The sequence below is a fragment of the Pleurodeles waltl genome, chromosome 4_2 (assembly GCF_031143425.1).
Source record: "Pleurodeles waltl isolate 20211129_DDA chromosome 4_2, aPleWal1.hap1.20221129, whole genome shotgun sequence".
Classification (NCBI taxonomy): domain Eukaryota; kingdom Metazoa; phylum Chordata; class Amphibia; order Caudata; family Salamandridae; genus Pleurodeles; species Pleurodeles waltl.
Genome location: NC_090443.1, coordinates 551868470 through 551886383, shown reverse-complemented (window position 1 = coordinate 551886383; position 17914 = coordinate 551868470). Strand labels below are relative to the sequence as shown.

The window sequence follows — 17914 nt, the reverse complement described above, 5'->3', positions numbered from 1 at the left end:
TGAGAGAGGGTGTTACACCCTCTTCCTTTGGAAATAGGTGTGAAGGCCTGGGGAGGAGTAGCCTCCCCCAACCTCTGGAAATGCTTTGATGGGCACAGATGGTGCCCTCTCTGCATAAGCCAGTCTACACCGGTTCACGGATCCCCCAGCCCTGCTCTGGCGCGTAACTGGACAAAGGAAAGGTGAGTGACCACTCCCCTGATCAGCACCTCCCAGGGGAGGTGCCCAGAGCTCCTCCAGTGTGTCCCAGACCTCTGCCATCTTGGATGCAGAGGTGTGAGGGCACAATGGACAGCTGAGTGGCCAGTGCCAGCAGGTGGTGTCAGAGACCCGTCCTGATAGGTGCTTACCTTTCTCAGTAGCCAATCCTCCTCTGTGGGCTATTTAGGGTCTCTCCTCTAGGCTATTCCTCAGATAACGAATGCAAGAGCTCACCAGAGTTCCTCTGCACTTCCCTCTTCTACTTCTGCCAAGGATCGACCGATGACTGCTCCAGGACGCTTGCAAAACCGCAACAAAGTAGCAAGAAGACTACCAGCAACTTTGTAGCGCCTCATTCTGCCAGCTTTATCGACTGTTTCCTGGTGGTGCATGCTCTGAGGGTTGTCTGCCTTCACCCTGCACTGGAAGCCAAGAAGAAATCTCCCGTGGGTCGACGGAATCTTCCCCCACCAACGCAGGCACCAAACTTCTGCATCACCAGTCCTCTGAGTCCCTTCTCATCTTGACGAGCGTGGTCCCTGGAAAACAGGAGCTGGGTCCAAGTGTCACAGTCCAGTGGCCCTTCTGTCCAAATTTGGTGGAGGTAAGTCCTTGCCTCCCCACGCCAGACAGTAATCCTGTGTACTGCGTGATCTGCAGCTGCTCGGGCTTCTGTGCACTTTTCCAAGACTTCCTTTGTGCACAGCCTAGTCCAGGTCCCCGGCACTCCGTCCTGCATTGCCCAAGTCGCTGAGATGGACTCCGACGTCGTGGGACCCTCCTTTGTGACTCTGAGTCGACCGCTGTCCTCAGATCTTATAAGTGCCTGTTCCAGTACTTCTGCGGGTGCTGCCTGCTTCTGCAGGGACTCTCTGAATTGCTGAGTGCCCTCTCTGTCTCCTCCTCCAAGGGGCGACCTGCTGGTCCTTCCTGGGCCCCAGCAGCACCCAAAATCCTCAACCGCGACTCTTGCAGCTAGCAAGGCTTGTTTGCGGTCTTTCTGCGTGGAAACAACTCTGCATCCTCCAGCACTCCGTGGGACATCTTCTGACCAAAGGAGAAGTTCCTGGCATCTTACGTTGTTGCAGAATCTTCGGCTTCTTCCACTCAGAGGCAGCCCTTTTGCACCTTCATCCAGGGTTTAGTGGGCTCCTGCCCCCCCGGACACTTGCGTGACTTGTGGACTTGGTCCCCTTCCTTTACAGGTCCTCAGGTCCAGGAAACCATCTTCAGTGTTTTGCTGGCAGTTGTTGTCCTTGCAGAATCCCCTGTCTCGACTTTACTGTCTTTCTGGGATAGTAGGGTAACTTTACTCCTACTTTTCAGGGTATTGGGGATCTTAGACACCCTTAGTGTTTTCTAACAGTCCCAGCGACCCTCTGTAACCTACACTAGGCCTGGGGTCCATTCGTGGTTCGCATTCCACTTTTGGAGTATATGGTTTGTGTTGCCCCAGGCCTATTTCTACCTATTGCATTCTATTGTGATTCTACATTGTTTGCACTACTTTTCTAACTGTTACTTACCTGATTTTGGTTTGTGTACATATAATTTGCATATAATTTGTGCACATATATATTACTTACCTCCTAAGGGAGTGTATCCTCTGAGATACTTTTGGCATATTGTCACTAAAATAAAGTACCTTTATCTTTAGTAACTGAGTATTGTGTTTTCTTGTGATATAGTGCTGTATGATATAAGTGGTATGGTAGGAGCTTTGCATGTCTCCTAGTTTAGTCTAAGCTGCTCTGATATAGCTACCACTATCAGCCAAAGCTGCTAGAACACCTCTATTCTACTAATAAGGGATAACTGTACCTGGCACAAGGTGTAAGTACCACAAGGTACCCACTATAAGCCAGACCAGCCTCCTACAATGAAAAGGAAAACAGAGAAGTCAACATTGTGTAGGGTTGAAAAGAAAAAAGGTAGGGGTGATAGAAAAAGAATGATAGTCACCAAGCGGGTGAGACTCCAAGAGCTGAGGGAATTGTGGAGGTGAAAGGAGGTAGAAGAAACAGAAAGGGAATAGGGGAAAAAGCGGGGGACAGATAGCCAGGTAAGGAGAGAGCAAAAGGAAGTGTGGAAGCCTGGTTGTTCCTGAAAATGAGCTGAACTGCTGTGAAAATAGTTTGACAAGTGTGTTGAGGGATCTTTATAGTCCTTCTGTTTATTGGAAGGTAAGGCTCACTAAACCTTGATGATTATTTAAAAATAAGTCAGTCTGACTATTTGCACCGTACTGCTCCTTCTTTGGCCTCTGTTCATGAGAAAGTGATCCTAGGTGGGTGACTTCAGTGTCATTTGTTTGGAAGAGCAGTTGATTAATGATATGATGCAGCAAATATATGTTGGTGAAAGCATTAACTGATATAGCAGTCTGTGTGTTATGCAGTTGTTACTATTTGTAGAAGAAGAATAACTTTGAGATTAAGTGGGTTTAAAAGTTGGGAGTATGGCCTGAGAATTTGTGGGAGAAGAGCTGTATGAATGGAATTCTAGCTAAATGAAGACACGTTGTGTGAAAATCTCTGCTACTCATGCCTCATCCTCAACACTATGCTATAAGCCAATGGCTAATTGTATTGGGTCAAAGCATTTTCTCCCAGACATCTTCAATTGTCCTTATTGCTCTAGTTCCTTGAATCGTTTCTGCTTTTACTGACTGAAATGGCCTATGTGTCTTTCTGGTGTAGGCTTCAATCCGACAGAGACAAAGATAAGAACTCCAGATGGTAAAGTATGGCCTGAAGCAGAGTTTCACAACATTAGCCGGGAGCTGTACCGTGACCTGGCATTGAAGGGTGAGTACTGAAGGATATGGGGAAGATTCACCGATTTATCTGTTATGTTAGTCAACACTCGACATTGGCTAAAAATTGCAATGTGTAAAATTGATAAGACCAGGAACAACTTAAAATAAGTTAGTCAAATGTGTATCAGAAAGTGCATCTCTCTAAATAACTTTCTCCATCATGGGATTTCCATTAATATACATAAATGAAGTATACAGCTACTTATGTGCAGGCTCCCAAAATATGTTTCTAATGGACACTTTTAACTGCAGTCTCCTCACCTTGTGTATTTTCCCAGGCACTAGAATGAATCCAGAAACTTTAAAGCAATTCCTTCTTGCATCGACATGTGGCATTGTGCAGCTCCACGACTACTTCTTCGTTTCTGTATAGGACGTCAGGCCACAATAAGACTGCCATATCTGCTCGCTTTCTGACCTCCACGGTGCCATCTGAGATAGAGCCATTTAAATCCATTGAAAGCAGAAATGTAGATTGCAGATGTTTCAGATTTGGAATCTTATTAATGGACAATTTGACTCCATTCCACAGAACAGATGAGGGTGGGTTGGTGCGGAATCTGCAGTTAGAGTTTCTACCAGAAAAGGCATTACTGAAGGTAATTAACTTGTTCTGATAGAAACTTCTAACTGCAGATATCTCACCTTGTGAATAGATACCAAAGAAGTACACTTCCCTAGGTGGTTGTTCTGTGGAATGACTTGGACCAGAAAATCCTACAGGGCAGATTAAGCAAAATGCCTATCTTATCAAACCTGATTGTCTAAGCAGGAGTGCTTTGTGAACTTGTGAAGGGACATCCATGTAGCGACCTGGCAAATGTCTGACTGGCACACACGTGCCAGTGCAGTGGTAGCAGCCTTTTGCTCTGCTATAGGGAGCTTGTAACCCTGCGGGGGCTGCTTCTTAGCTAGTCCATAGCAGATTTTTATATGTAGGACAATTGTAGGAAGTTGGCTCTGTATATACTATTTCAAAGTAAGAAATAGCGTGCACAGAGTCCAAGGGTTCCCCTTAGAGGTAAGATAGTGGCAAAAAGAGATAATTCTAATGCTCTATTTTGTGGTAGTGTGGTCGAGCAGTAGGCTTATCAGAGGGTAAATGTAAGGTACTTCACTTAGATACTTTAGGAACTTTGAATAAAAGCAACATCACATACCGTCTTTGTAAAAACGGCAATACGCTATTTTCAAAGTGGACACAGTGCAAAAATCAACAGTTCCTGGGGGAGGTAAGTAAAGGTTAGTTTTGTAGGTAAGTAAAACACTTACAAGTCTCAAAGTTGGGGCATAGGTAGCCCACCGTTGGGGGTTCAAGGCAACCCCAAAGTTACCACACCAGCAGCTCAGGGACGGCAGGTGCAGAGGTCAAAGAGGTGCCCAAAACACATAGGTTTCAATGGTGCCCCGGTTCCAGTCTATCAGCAGGTAAGTACCCGCGTCCTCGGGGGGCAGACCAGAGGGGTTTTGTAGAGCACCGGGGGGGGATACAAGAAGGCACAGAAAGTATACCCTCAGCGGCACAGGGGCGGCCGGGTGCAGAGTGCAAACAGGTGTCTGGTTTTGTATAGGAAGTAATGGAGGGACCGGGGGTCATTTCAACGATACAGGCAGGCACAGGGGGGGGACTCCTTGGGGCAGCCACCACCTGGTCTAGGCAGAGGGTCGCTCCTGCACTGGAGTTCTGTTCCTTCAGGTCCTGGGGGCTGCGGGTGCAGTGTTGGTTCCAGGCTTCGGGTCCCTTGTTGCAGGCAGTCGCGGTCAGGGGGAGCCTCTGAATTCTCTCTGCAGGCGTCGCTGTGGGGGATCAGGGGGGTCGTCTCTGGTTACTCACGGGCTCGCAGTTGCCGGGTAGTACTTCCTGAGGCGTTGGTTTTCTGCAGGTCGTGTCGGGGGTGTCGGGTGCAGAGTGGGAAGTCTCACGCTTCCTGTGGGAAACGTGAAGTCTTTAAAGTTGCTTTTTTGTTGCAAAGAAGTTGCAGGTTTTTGAACAGGGCTGCTGTTCACGGGAGTTTCTTGGTCCTTGGTTGCAGGGCAGACCTCTGAGGCTTCAGAGGTCGCTGGTCCCTGTTGGATGCGTTGCTGTTGCAGTTTTCTACGAAGTTGGGAGACAGGTCGGTAGGGCTGGGGCCAAGGCAGTTGTCGTCTCAGTCTTCCCTGCAGGGCTTCAGGTCAGCAGTCCTTCTTGTTAAGGTTGCAGGAATCTGATTTCCTGGGATCTGGGAAGCCCCTAAATACTGAATTTAGGGGTGTGTTTAAGTCTGGGAGGGCAGTAGCCAATGGCTACTGTCCCTGAGGGTGGCTACACCCTCTTTGTGCCTCCTCCCTGTGGGGAGAGGGGCACATCCCTAATCCTATTGGAGGAATCCTCCAGACTCGAGATGGAGGATTTCTCAAGGCAGGGGTCACCTCAGCTCAGGACACCTTAGGGGCTGTCCTGACTGGTAGGTGACTCCTCCTTGTTTTTCTCATTATCTCCTCCAGCCATGCCGCCAAAAGTGGGGGCAGTGGCCGGAGGGGCGGGCATCTCCACTAGCTGGGATGCCCTGGGGCGCTGTAACAAAAGGGGTGAGCCTTTGAGGCTCACCGCCAGGTGTTACAGTTCCTGCAGGGGGAGGTGAGAAGCACCTCCACCCAGTACAGGCTTTGTTCCTGGCCACAGAGTGACAAAGACGCTCTCCCCATGTGGCCAGGAACATGTCTGGTGTGTGGCAGGCTGGCAGGAACTGGTCAGCCTACACTGGAAGTCGAGTCTGTTTTCAGGGGGCATCTCTAAGATGCCCTCTGGGTGTATTCTACAATAAATTGCACACTGGCATCAGTGTGCCTTTATTGTTCTGAGAAGTTTGATACCAAACTTCCCAGTTTTCAGTGTAGCTATTATGGAACTGTGGAGTTCGTGTTTGACAAACTCCCAGACCATATACTCTTATGGCTACCCTGCACTTACAATGTCTAAGGTTTTGCTTAGACACTGTAGGGGCATAGTGCTCATGCACATATATCATCGTCTGTGTTATAGTGCACCCTGCCTTAGGGCTGTAAGGCCTGCTAGAGGGGTGACTTACCTATGCCACAGGCAGTGTGAGGTTGGCATGGCACTCTGAGGGGCGTGCCATGTCGACTTAGTCATTTTCTCCCCACTATCACACACAAGCTGTGAGGCAGTGTGTATGTGCTGAGTGAGGGGTCCCTGGGGTGGCAAAAGACAGGCTGCAGCCCTTAGACAACTTCCCTGGCATCAGGGCCCTTGGTACCAGGGGTACCAGTTACAAGGGACTTACCTGAGTGCCAGGGTTGTGCCAGTTGTGGAGACAAAAGTACAGTTTAGGGAAAGAACACTGGTGCTGGGGCCTGGTTAGCAGGGTCCCAGCACACTTTCAAATCATAACATAGCATCAGCAAAGACAAAAAGTTAGGGGGTAACCATGCCAAGGAGGCATTTCCTTACAACTATCCATCACAAAATGGTCCTCTTCTGCACTGATTTCTCTTTTTCTGCTCCTGAGAAGCCATCAAAAAGGTGTTACCCTTGCCAGTATTCTCTGGTTTGATCAATGTAAAAACTACAAGCACCTTTAGGGTCAAGTCGGTGAAACCATTTCTTCCTATATGAAAGTTGGTAACCACCTTCTGCAGAAAAGCCTCCTTTCTCTGAAGGGCTAATTTGTTAAGAAAGAATGTGATTGCCATAAGGAACACTGTTTTGATGATTAACCGGTGTAAGGGAGAACTATGCATGGGTTTGAATGGGGTGTACATTTGATAAGTGAAAAACAAATTTAGACCCCAGTGTGGCATCACAAAAGGGAACAGTGAGAACATGTGGGTCAGCCATCATAACTGGTGACTTAAAAAGGGATCCAATAAGCGGAAGAAGGCAGTAACCTTTAAGTATAGCCCCACCAGGGCCTTGCTGGTTCTTTGAAAGACAAAACAGATGGATGTCTAACAAACTTACTTGAAACGGTTGAACATGACTTAGGGAACACAAGGCTTCAGGAATATTTTGAAAGTGATGCACATTTGACAAGTTTAAGACTTATTGAGTGGTATGCCCTTAAAGTAGTAGTTTAGTAGTTTAGGGCCTCTGCACCCGTGAAAGGATAATAGCAGGAGCCTTGAGGATGACCTTGTGAGACCCATGGAGGCTTCTACTAGTCTTGAGCGGTGGTTTGTTCTTGATTCTTGCCTTTGTAGGACTCTCACAGAGGCCCACACCAATGAGGCTGCCCTCTCAGAGAGGCTCAGGTGTCTACATTATTCTGCATATACTGCCATCATACCCTCCGAGGGCAACAAGGCCTGCAAGCTCCTCACCTGGTTAGCCTCCATGGACATGGCCCAAACTCAATCTCAATGTTGTAAGACTCCACAGGAAAACAGCTGCACTTGTAGTATATCCTTAGTACATTTCTTGCCTTTTAACCCTGTCGATATGCCGTTGGCCCCCCGAACTCCCTCTGGTTCGACCAACTAGTTTCTCACTGACCATTCCCTCCCACAAATACCGGTGGACTCTGGCCCGGACTTAGAAGCCCTAATCACACCACCATTAGTAAGGCCTGCCAAAATGCCTGACACAGATGACCTCCTACTTTACTTCTATCACACCTACTTTGTGGGATTTGCCCATAAATTAGCAGAGCTCTGTGAGAAGGTGATTTTTTCTTTACTTCCTGTTCTGATTCACTCCTCGCAGAAGCATACCTCTCAGTCTTCGTCAGTGCTACAGACTCATGGAGGTTATCCCGAGTTTTGCCTTGTGCAATGGCCCTTAGCTTAGACCTTTTGGAAGGTATTTAGCACCCTTTGTTGTGATCTCCTCTTTGCCATTCTTCAACATATTGGTTTTGGCCCGCCAAATTATCCGATATGATAGCTTACTGCACCCCGTCCCCTGGTGCATGTTCAACTTGGTGGGATCATCTCCACTTCTTTCCTTATTGTTGTGTGTGTGTGTGTGTGTGTGGAGGTGAATTGAACCTCTGTCTCCCCTGCTATTCACCCTTGCCATTGAGCCTCTCGTGGCGAGTCTCAGGGCTGCAGGAGCAATCTGGAGCATCCTGTTACAAGGTGGGATTGAGGCTGTAGCTCTATGCAGACTACCTCCTGACATACTTTGAGGATCTCTGCTGTGATACCACTGAATTGAGCCAGATCCTTGAAGACTTTGTTGGAGCTGTATCCGGTCTGCATGTGAACTGCGCTTTTCCACTTGCTCTCGCTGTCCCTGTAGTTGACCTCTCGATAGGAGACAATTCTGTCCAATGGGAGGATCGCTCCTTTTGATACGTAGGGATCAGGATTTAACATTCGGACCTGAACCTGTTGGATGAGAGCCTGATGGAGACGGTTACCACGCTCACTTGCAGTTGGCATTTTGGAAAACACGGCCACTGGGTCATACTGGGCGAATTGCCCTTTTTAAAATGATAATCCTCCCTCAACTCATATTATTTAACCAATTTACCTATCTCACTTCACCATAGGTTCTTCACAGCCTTGGATACGCTTCTTGCAGAGCTTCTCTGGCATGTGGGACTTCTCAGGGTGGCGCTTGCCAAATTGTGCCTCTCTATTGACAAGGGTGGACTGGGTGCTATGGACTTTGTACTCTATTTCACCCCTGCTCAAATTCAGTGCTCAGTTTTTAGCTGAGTGGGACTCTTCCTTGAAGAGACGTGTGGAGGTGCCTCCGCTCCGCTAAGGCTATCTTAATGAGGTCCTTATTTCTTGCGCCTAGGTTCCCTTTCCCACCTGCTTTGCGTTGCACTGTGATCCAATACTCGGGCATTGCGCTGCTCCAGTGGCACCTCACACTCCTATCATCCCCTTTTGTGGTTTCTCCGACCTTTGTGGCCTCCTCAGCGGCGGTGATTTGCCACTTTGGCATCATTCTAATATCGATGCCTTAGGTGACTTATTTGACAACTGCAGTCTCCTTCCGTTTGATGACCTCTTTGACTCTTTGCATTGCCTAAAGGGCAATACTTAACCTACAGTCTCATACAACTCATTCTCTAACACATTTGGTCCATTATTGAGACAGAAAATGACACACTATTCTTTGTCAAGGCTATCTGTGCTATGGGGGTCTGGGCATAGGCAAGCACTTGTACTCCATTGGGCCTACTCCCTTAAAGAAAGGTAAGAGGATGATGCCGGCAAAGCCTTCCATGATTCAGAGTGGAATAAAGCGTTGGTTTTACCCAGTAGTGTCTCCTACAATGCTAAATTTAAATTGATCAAATGCGAAATTCTTCTTAGAGTATAGCTTCCCCTGGTGCGATTAGCATTTTCTTTCCCATCAGCTAATACTGCCATCCCCAGCTGCTCCTCCGCTCCAGCTGACTTCCATCAAATGGTTTGGGCATTTCACACTTTGATATTGTACTGGACCAAAGTTGTTGCCTTAGTTTCATCCCTCACCACTATGCCTATTCTCCTGACTGGGTAATGATAGTTCTTATCATCTATAGGCACTCAAAAGCTGGTAAAGTTGCTTTCCCATATCCCCAACATGGCTCTTATCCTGGCAAATTACTCTCTTCCTGTTGGAAAGCACCAACCCACCCTTTTGTAGCAGTCTGGACCATTGCACTCTTCAAGTGGGCTAGAGCAGAAACTGAAGACCTCCACAGGAAAGAGGCCAGGAGTCTTCCCAAACATCGCATTACCTCCTTCCTGGGGTGCCATCCTGGAGAGAGGAAAGTCTGTTTACCGTAGCCTTGCAACCTTTTGCGCCTTTTCTCTTCCCTATTCCAAATCTTGGATGGTGCAGTCATCTTCCCGAAATGTGCCAACACTCCCTGCAGCACAAGGCTTCTCCCGTCCTATTCAATCTGGCTCAGTAGCTCACCATACTCAACCTTCAGCATCACATCCCTCTAGCCACTGTCTTCCAACTTCAAAAAGCCCACTTGGTACCACCCCACCCCACCCCACCCCATGATGGACATACATTCTCCCTCTATCATATATTGTAATGATACTGACTTGAAACTGCTTCACGGTTGTGGGGGCCAGCTGTATAAACTCTGACTGTTGTACTTATTATGTTTCATGTAAAAGTTTTGATAAAGCATGTTTTTAAAAAAATGGATCTTCCTTTTTCCCAAAACCAGACTGAAAATGAATCCTCTTAAAAAATGCTTGGAAGGTTAGAGGTGCCAGAAGCCAGGGAACTGAGAGTAAGGAGTCTGTTTTTGTCGTACAATCCCTCAAGCAGCGATGTAGAAGAACTGATATGCTTAAAGAAGTTCTGTTCTACTAGCCTCTATGCTAGATCTCAGGTTTCCACAGATGGGTCTCTAGAGGACTGAGAAGTGCACATAGAAGATCTTTCAACCCTGGACAAATGATCTTCTGCAGAGAAACTCTCATACATCAATATGGTGCAGTTGAGAGCTCAGCAGTGGCTTCTTCCATCTGTATTGTGGAAAAGAGGGGTCAGTCTAACAACACTACCACCATACTTTATATCTGGGGGTACAAGATCGGAGTCTTGTCACTCACGGCATAATTGTACTGACGGTGGTATTAGGAAGGAACTTCCCCTTGTCAGTAATGCATCTTTCAGCACAGAGGCAGACAAACTCCGCAGACATCTACTGTAGAAGCATGGAAAGTACTAGATGATGCCATATGCTGAAACCTCTTCGATGACTGCTGCTGTACAGACATAGATCTTTTCTCTACAGGAAAAAATTCAAAGTTCTAGTTCTTTGTGTCTAGGAACCCAGAGCCTGGATCCAGGAGTTGTGCCCTTTCGATAGACTGGTCAAAGTATTTGTCTTTTTTATTATCCAAATTCCACAGTGCCTCAGGGTGATCATAAAAATTACGCAGTGCAAGTTGGAGGTGATTCTCATAGCACCAGACTGGCCAATGCAGTGGTGGTATCCAGATGTACCCCTTGTCACTTCAGCCTCCCACGAGACCTAAGCCCAAACTGAATTGGCTTTCAAGGATGTTAGGCAGGAATTTTCACCCCAGCCTTCATTTGCTGAATTTGACATCCTAGCTCATAAGTTTCTACAATACAGCAATTTGAATCTTCCTTATGACTGCATGAAAATTTTAAAGGAGCAAAGAGACCATCTACCCACTGCATTTTAACGTTTGGTGTAGCAGAGATTGCATTTGGCGATTAGAGAGCAGACCTTTTATCCTTTCATGAAGAGAGGGGACGGGACTCATTTATCCTTATTTATTTAGCTAGATATGTTCTTCAGTACTCTTTCATGAAAGTACATTAGACTGCAGACGCTAGTTACAGTAAAAGCATACTATGATATCCCTTTTCACTATGCCAGTGATAACAGATTTTCTAGAGGAGTTCAGGATGATTTTCTCCCAGTTAACACAGTCCCTTCCATGGGAGGTTAAGATAGTGCTTTCCAACCTGACGAGTTCCCTTATTGAGCCAATGAACAAGGCAGCTCTCCAACATAAAACATGTTTCATGGAAAGTTGCCTTTCTCGTAGCCATAACATCTATCAGAAGGGCGAGCGAGGTTCAAACTCTAAGCTGCAGGGAATCATCTTTTGGTTTTCCACCAACACAAAGTTTCTTTTAAGGACTCATCTGGCTTTTTTTTTACCTAAAGTAATTTCAGGCTTTTAGATCGATCAAATAATCTCTTCACCCACGTTCTTTCCAAACTGCCATTCTCCCACAGAAAGAGTGCATACCTTGATGTTAAGTGGCTTTAAAATGTATCCTGGATAAAACAATCTGTCCGACAGTCCAATTAACTGATCAGAACTATGGTACAGTCCGCACAAGTTTGGATTATTTTAGACTGACCATGGCTATATGGATTGGTCATTGCATCATAGCATCCTATGAGAAGGCAAATTAGCCCCTCCTGGGTTAGCTTAAGGCTCCTTCTACAAGTGAGAAAGCAGCTACTGTGCAGAATGTGTCCATTCAAGATATTTGTAAAGCCAAGCATTAGTGTATAGGCTTTGACTCCAGAATACCTTCTCTTGTAGGTATTTGAATCCAAAAACATTCCTCCTACCTCCCTGTTTTCGAAGGATCTTGTGAACAGGCTAGAGTGCCATTAGATGCTTTCTATTCGCCTTCAAAATAAACTACAGAACAGATTCTGCAGTGGATGATAGGAATGCTGCCTGGCTCCAGAGTTCCTAATGGCACAGGGTCTCAATTTGACACTGTGTGATTAGCCTATTAGAGACAAGGTGTTACTAGTTTCTGATTTTGAAAAGGGGTAAAATAATGGTGATTTTAAACAAATGTATAAGGTTTAATTGAGGTAAAATGTGGCCTTTAAAGAAAGAAGTAGAAAATGATATCTCTTATACGTATGCTTTTTCACATATATTTTTGTTCACAAGGTATTTCAAGGTGACAGCACACACTCAATATAGTCACAATAATTATGGTTTCAGAGAGAATACCCATGACCGGGACTAAGATAACAGGTATACAACATTTCCAACTTGCACATCGACAGGAACTAGTTAAGTGTTTGACTTCACTGAAGATTCCTGCGATGCAGTACTAGTATTACAAGTAAGTAAATATTCCTTGCTGTAAGCAATTGGGACATTAGCCTTACTTATTGCTGCAAAACTAATCTCTTCTGAGTCTCTTTCAGTAAGATTTTCCATGTTGATATTTTATGTTGCAAATATGTATTGCCTCACTCTTTGCTTTTGGATTATTTTGTGTATTTATTTAGATTCTACTATATCAAAGGAGAAGCATAGTGAAAAAAACAGAGAGAAGAAAACCAAACCAGTGCGCAAAGTTCAGAAAGTGGCCCGCGGTTTGAGCCCTGATGCCAAATCAGGTAAATGATTCTCTTTCATGAGTAAGCATTGGCAGTGCCTGTAGATCTGGCTTATTTCTGAAAGGGTGTTAGTCAAGGGCAATAAACTGCAATAAAGATAAGTGGTCAACCTTGTTGCACTGTCACCGAGAGCTGAAGGACAATAGTAAAGAATAAAGAAAAAAACAATTCTAATAAAATAAGGAAATGACAGGTGACCTATAAAAGGAAAAAGTTAAAGAACCGGCCGCCAAACTGCGGCTGTAAACTCACTTTTCATCCGTCAAATGTACAGAAGTAATCCGGAAAGATGCCGTCATTCACATGGTAATAGTCGGTGGCTGAAATGGAGTGATCCATTGCGCCATGCTTTCATGAATGGGAAGCATTGTGTGAATGAAGCGTACAGACCAACAGCAGAAGAGGACTGTCCCAAAGCAATGTATGTAAATATGTACACACATACAAATGCACACGTTTGTATGCAGATGTGCATGTGCAGTATGCTGTTTATATTTTCTTATATTTCCTTCATTGTTTATTTGCAAGCAAATAACAATACAGTTGGGTAACATTCACCCCCTCCCATCCTCCAGCCCCACAAATACAGAGGGAGAGTCGAGTCCCCACACAGTTCGCTAAAAAACAGTGTATGGCAGTCAGGCAGGAAATGTAAAAAGGCTGTATACATGCGTTCTCTCCAAACTATCCCTCACCCTTGTAAAACCCCAGGCATATTCACATATCAATACTCTTGAGGAGCCACCTCCTGTTCCACAACAGGTTCCTGCTGCAGGGGAACCTCCACCAGGTCCCATTCCATTTTGCCCCCTTGGTCAGCCCTGCTATACACTAATCTATGTCCTACACTGCATTCACTCGTACCCACCTCGCTAGTTCCCACAGCCATTGTTTCCTAGTGAGTGGTTGGTTAGTCAGCCATCTTAACGCTGTGGATTTCCCAACACCTGGATTACTTTGTTTCAAAAAGCCTACACACCCGGGCATGTCCACCACAAAAATGTATGTAGATCTTAGTTGGTCGACATCTGGGACAGTGCTCCTGTTTAGTCGGATTCAACCTGTGCAGCCACTGTGGCATGATGTAAACACTGTGCACGCACAATTGTAATGAATCAACATTAAACGTGCATTACGAGTCACCCTTCTGCAGTTGCCTAACATGGAGGCCCATTCATGCTCGCTCAACTCCTCACCCACATCACTTTCCCTTGGTGTTTTCAGAGACGTAATATGAGTGGCTGGGCGTGGTGAGAGCAGGGCATATAGGTGTGTGATAAGTTTGCGCTCTCCCTCCATGTCCAGTAATGTATTTTTCAAGACGTGTCTCCGGTTTCTGCGGGAACCCTTTCCAGGCCTTTTGGAGGGGCGCCGCTAAACTGGCATATGTGAGAAAACAGTTCACTGCGATATCCCATCTAGTGCAAAAGTCCCCATAAGGAACACGGGTATCGTGGAACTAATCCCAGTACACCAGGGATCTAGCTGTTATATATCATTTTCCTGCCTTGTTGTACGTATCCAAATCTGTAATAATGCACAAATGTGTTCTAGTAGATTCGCCCTGCTCCGATGTGTTGCCAGAAGTAGCCCAAAAAGGCTCAAGGGCTGGGTCAGGCGACCCAGTATCCCGGCAACAGGATAACGCATTGGCATATGCCTAGTAAACACTGCACTGGGTAAAAGGGAACTATTCTGCTTATTATTTCTGCTAATACGCATATTATGTCCTACCAGTAATTTGTATCACGGGACATTGCCAGACCATATATTAAAAGTAAACTACAGCTTTTGGTCACCTGTGGCAGACTACGTGCATCCAATATACATGCCTTTAACGGTTGTGGTGTCAGATAAGTGTTTTTCAGGAATTTGTACTGGGTAAACTGCAATCTTGTGTTTTGCAGCTTAAATCTTTTCTGGATTCACATGCTGTGCATTATTCCGCCATCTAGTGGTTTGGTTGTGAATTCTCCTTTCTATTAGTAGTCCTTCGCTATTTTTTTTTGGTTGGGTGTTGACTGTCCCACCAGTTGGTGACTAATCCTGCCTCTCCTGATATCATACCCTCACCCTGGAAGCTCTCATTTGTTGTTGCCATCTTCAGATTATTTTTTTATTTTTGCTTTTGGGTCTGGAAACGTTGCTGAAGGTTCTCCAGTCACTGGAAAGAAGAAATATCTTTTCGAAAGTTCATGTAGGAAGAACCCAAAACGCTGGAGAAAACAATGGATTAAAGGTACTAAGAGGCCACATCAAGGAAAACCAGAGAATGTCTGGGCAGGGGCTGTGTGACATGGGAAAAACACACAATTATAATTCTGCTCGGAATGCCACCACAAGTTTGCACAGAAAGATAGGCACCAGCTGTGCAACCTTTTGCTTTGCATTAGACGACAGAAGCGACAGCTGTGAGACCTGTGCAGACTTCAAACTGAAGACCTTAGAGGCAAGAGGCAAACATAGTCAAGCACACTACACCATGCCGAGTTTTCAAAGTGCGACTTCACATCTAGAGTTTCAGGGTACAAGCCAACCTCAAACACCAACGCAGCAGTGGCATTACCTATAGACACCTTTGTCAACCCTTTTAGGGATAGCCACAAAGGGGGATGGCTGTACCAACTAGCAAGTGACTTAATACAACAGCATCCCCTCACATACACAACACGTGTGGAAGGGAGTTCTGGGGGGGGGAGGGGCAGATGGAGGTTGGGCAAAGGACTTCTTCGAGGATTGGAAGAAGGTGACTGGGGACAAATGAATATTCAACATGATATGTTTTGAATATTACATTGAACTGATCGTGCAATCACCAGTCAAAAGAACCAAAGAAGACGGGCCACACAAAGGAGATAAAAAAAAAAAACAGACTATTCGAAGAAGTATAAGAACTGCTGCAAAAGAAGGCAAGAAAAGAGTGCCCAAACACGCAATCAACCAGGGAAACTAATCAACATATTTCGTAAATCCAAAGCAAGACCACCATTTCTTAAACAAGTTCATAAAAACACAAAAATGTAAGACTACAACGCTGCAGGATGTTATACCACAGCTACACCGTGGACACTATATGGCAACAATGGTTCTAAAGGATGTATTATCTCCACATCCCAATGAATCACACGTGCAAAAAATACTTGTGTTTTGTGGTAAATGGAGAGCACTACCAATTCAAAGTGCTGGCTTTTGGAATAAAGTCAGCACACAGAGTGTTTACAAAGTGCATGGCAGCAGTAGTGGCGCATCTAAGAAGGTAAGGAATGCTTGCATATTCTTACCTAGTTGCTGGATGGTGATGGCAAACTCCCTACACGTGCAAAGACCACATAAAAACAGGAATTTCAACACATCGCAATCTGGGTTTTTCAATAAACAGGGAAAAATCCTCTCCCTACCCAGAGCAAGAAAATGGTTCCTGGAAGCGAGAATCAACCTGACAGAGGCAAAAGCTTACCCTTGCGAGGAAAGGATACTATCATTACTGCAAGAAACTCATCAATACTTGAAGGGTCAGCCTCTGACAGTAAGGACTGTGGGGAACGCTCTGGGGAAAATGGCCTCCTGCACACCATGCATACCACATGCAAAGCGGTATATGAGTCCAATTTAGGATTGGGTACAAGCTCATTGGTCACAAGGCACAGGCAGTTGGGAAGATCTAGTGGTTGTCATGCAAAGAGTACAGGCGGAGATGGCGTGGTGGAACAGAATTAATATAGCATCTAGGAGACCGTTCTTACCTCCAATTCCCATTGTAACTGTTTACACAGATGCCTCTTGTAAGGAAATGCCTCCTTGGCATGGTTACCCCCTGACTTTTTGCTGATGCCAAGTTTTGATTTGAAAGTGTCCTGAGGCCTGCTAACCAGGCCCCAGCACCAGTGTTCTTTCCCTAACCTGTACTTTTGTTTCCACAATTGGCACACCCTGGCATCCAGGTAAGTCCCTTGTAACTGGTACCCCTGGTACCAAGGGCCCTGATGCCAGGGAAGGTCTCTAAGGTATGCAGCATGTCTTATGCCACCCTGGGGACCCCTCACTCAGCACAGACACACTGCTTGCCAGCTTGTGTGTGCTGGTGAGGACAAAACAAGTAAGTCGACATGGCACTCCCCTCAGGGTGCCATGCCAACCTCACACTGCCTATGCAGTATAGATAAGTCACCCCTCTAGCAGGCCTTACAGCCCCAATGCAGGGTGCACTATACCAAAGGTGAGGGCACCAGTGCATGAGCCCGGTGCCCCTACAGTGTCTAAGCAAAACCTTAGACATTGTAAGTGCAGGGTAGCCATAAGAGTATATAGTCTGGGAGTCTGCCATGCACGAACTCCACAGCACCATAACGGCTACACTGAAAACTGGAAAGTTTGGTATCAAACTTCTCAGCACAATAAATGCACACTGATGCCAGTGTACATTTTATTGTAACATACACCCCAGAGGGCACCTTAGAGGTGCCCCCTGAAACCTTAACCAACTACCCGTGTAGGCTGACTGGTTTTAGCAGCCTGCTACACTCGAGACATGTTGCTGGCCACATGGGGAGAGTGCCTTTGTTACTAGCCACAGAGTGACAAAGCCTGTACTGGGTGGAGATGCTTATCACCTCCCCCTTGCAGGAACTGTAACACCTGACGGTGAGCCTCAAAGGCTCACCCCCTTTGTTACAGCACCCCAGGGCATTCCAGCTAGTGGAGTTGCCCGCCCCCTCTGGCCACGGCCCCACTTTTGGCGGCAAGGCCGGAGGAGATAATGAGAAAAACAAGGAGTCGTCACTGGCTAGTCAGGACAGCCCCTAAGGCAACTTGAGCTGAGGTGACTCTGACTTTTAGAAATCCTCCATCTTGCAGATGGAGGATTCCCCCAATAGGGATAGGGATAGGAATGTGACCCCCTCCCCTTGGGAGGAGGCACAAAGAGGGTGTAGCCACCCTCGGGGCTAGTAGCCATTGGCTACTGCCCTCCCAGACCTAAACACACCCCTAAATTCTGTATTTAGGGGCTCCCCAGAACCTAGGAACTCAGATTCCTGCAACCTAAGAAGAAGAGGACTGCTAAGCTGAAAAA

At 46.2% G+C, this 17914-nt stretch overlaps 1 protein-coding gene across 1 annotated transcript in view; it reads left to right on the top strand.

The window, feature by feature from the left end:
- The window catches only part of CEP350 (centrosomal protein 350), an 821600-nt gene that overhangs the window by 65149 nt on the left and 738537 nt on the right, over positions 1 to 17914 (top strand). Inside the window, exons 7-8 of the mRNA XM_069232082.1 lie at positions 2901 to 3008; positions 12733 to 12843. Coding sequence (XP_069088183.1) covers positions 2901 to 3008; positions 12733 to 12843 — 219 coding nt within the window. The remainder of the gene's footprint in view (positions 1 to 2900; positions 3009 to 12732; positions 12844 to 17914) is intronic.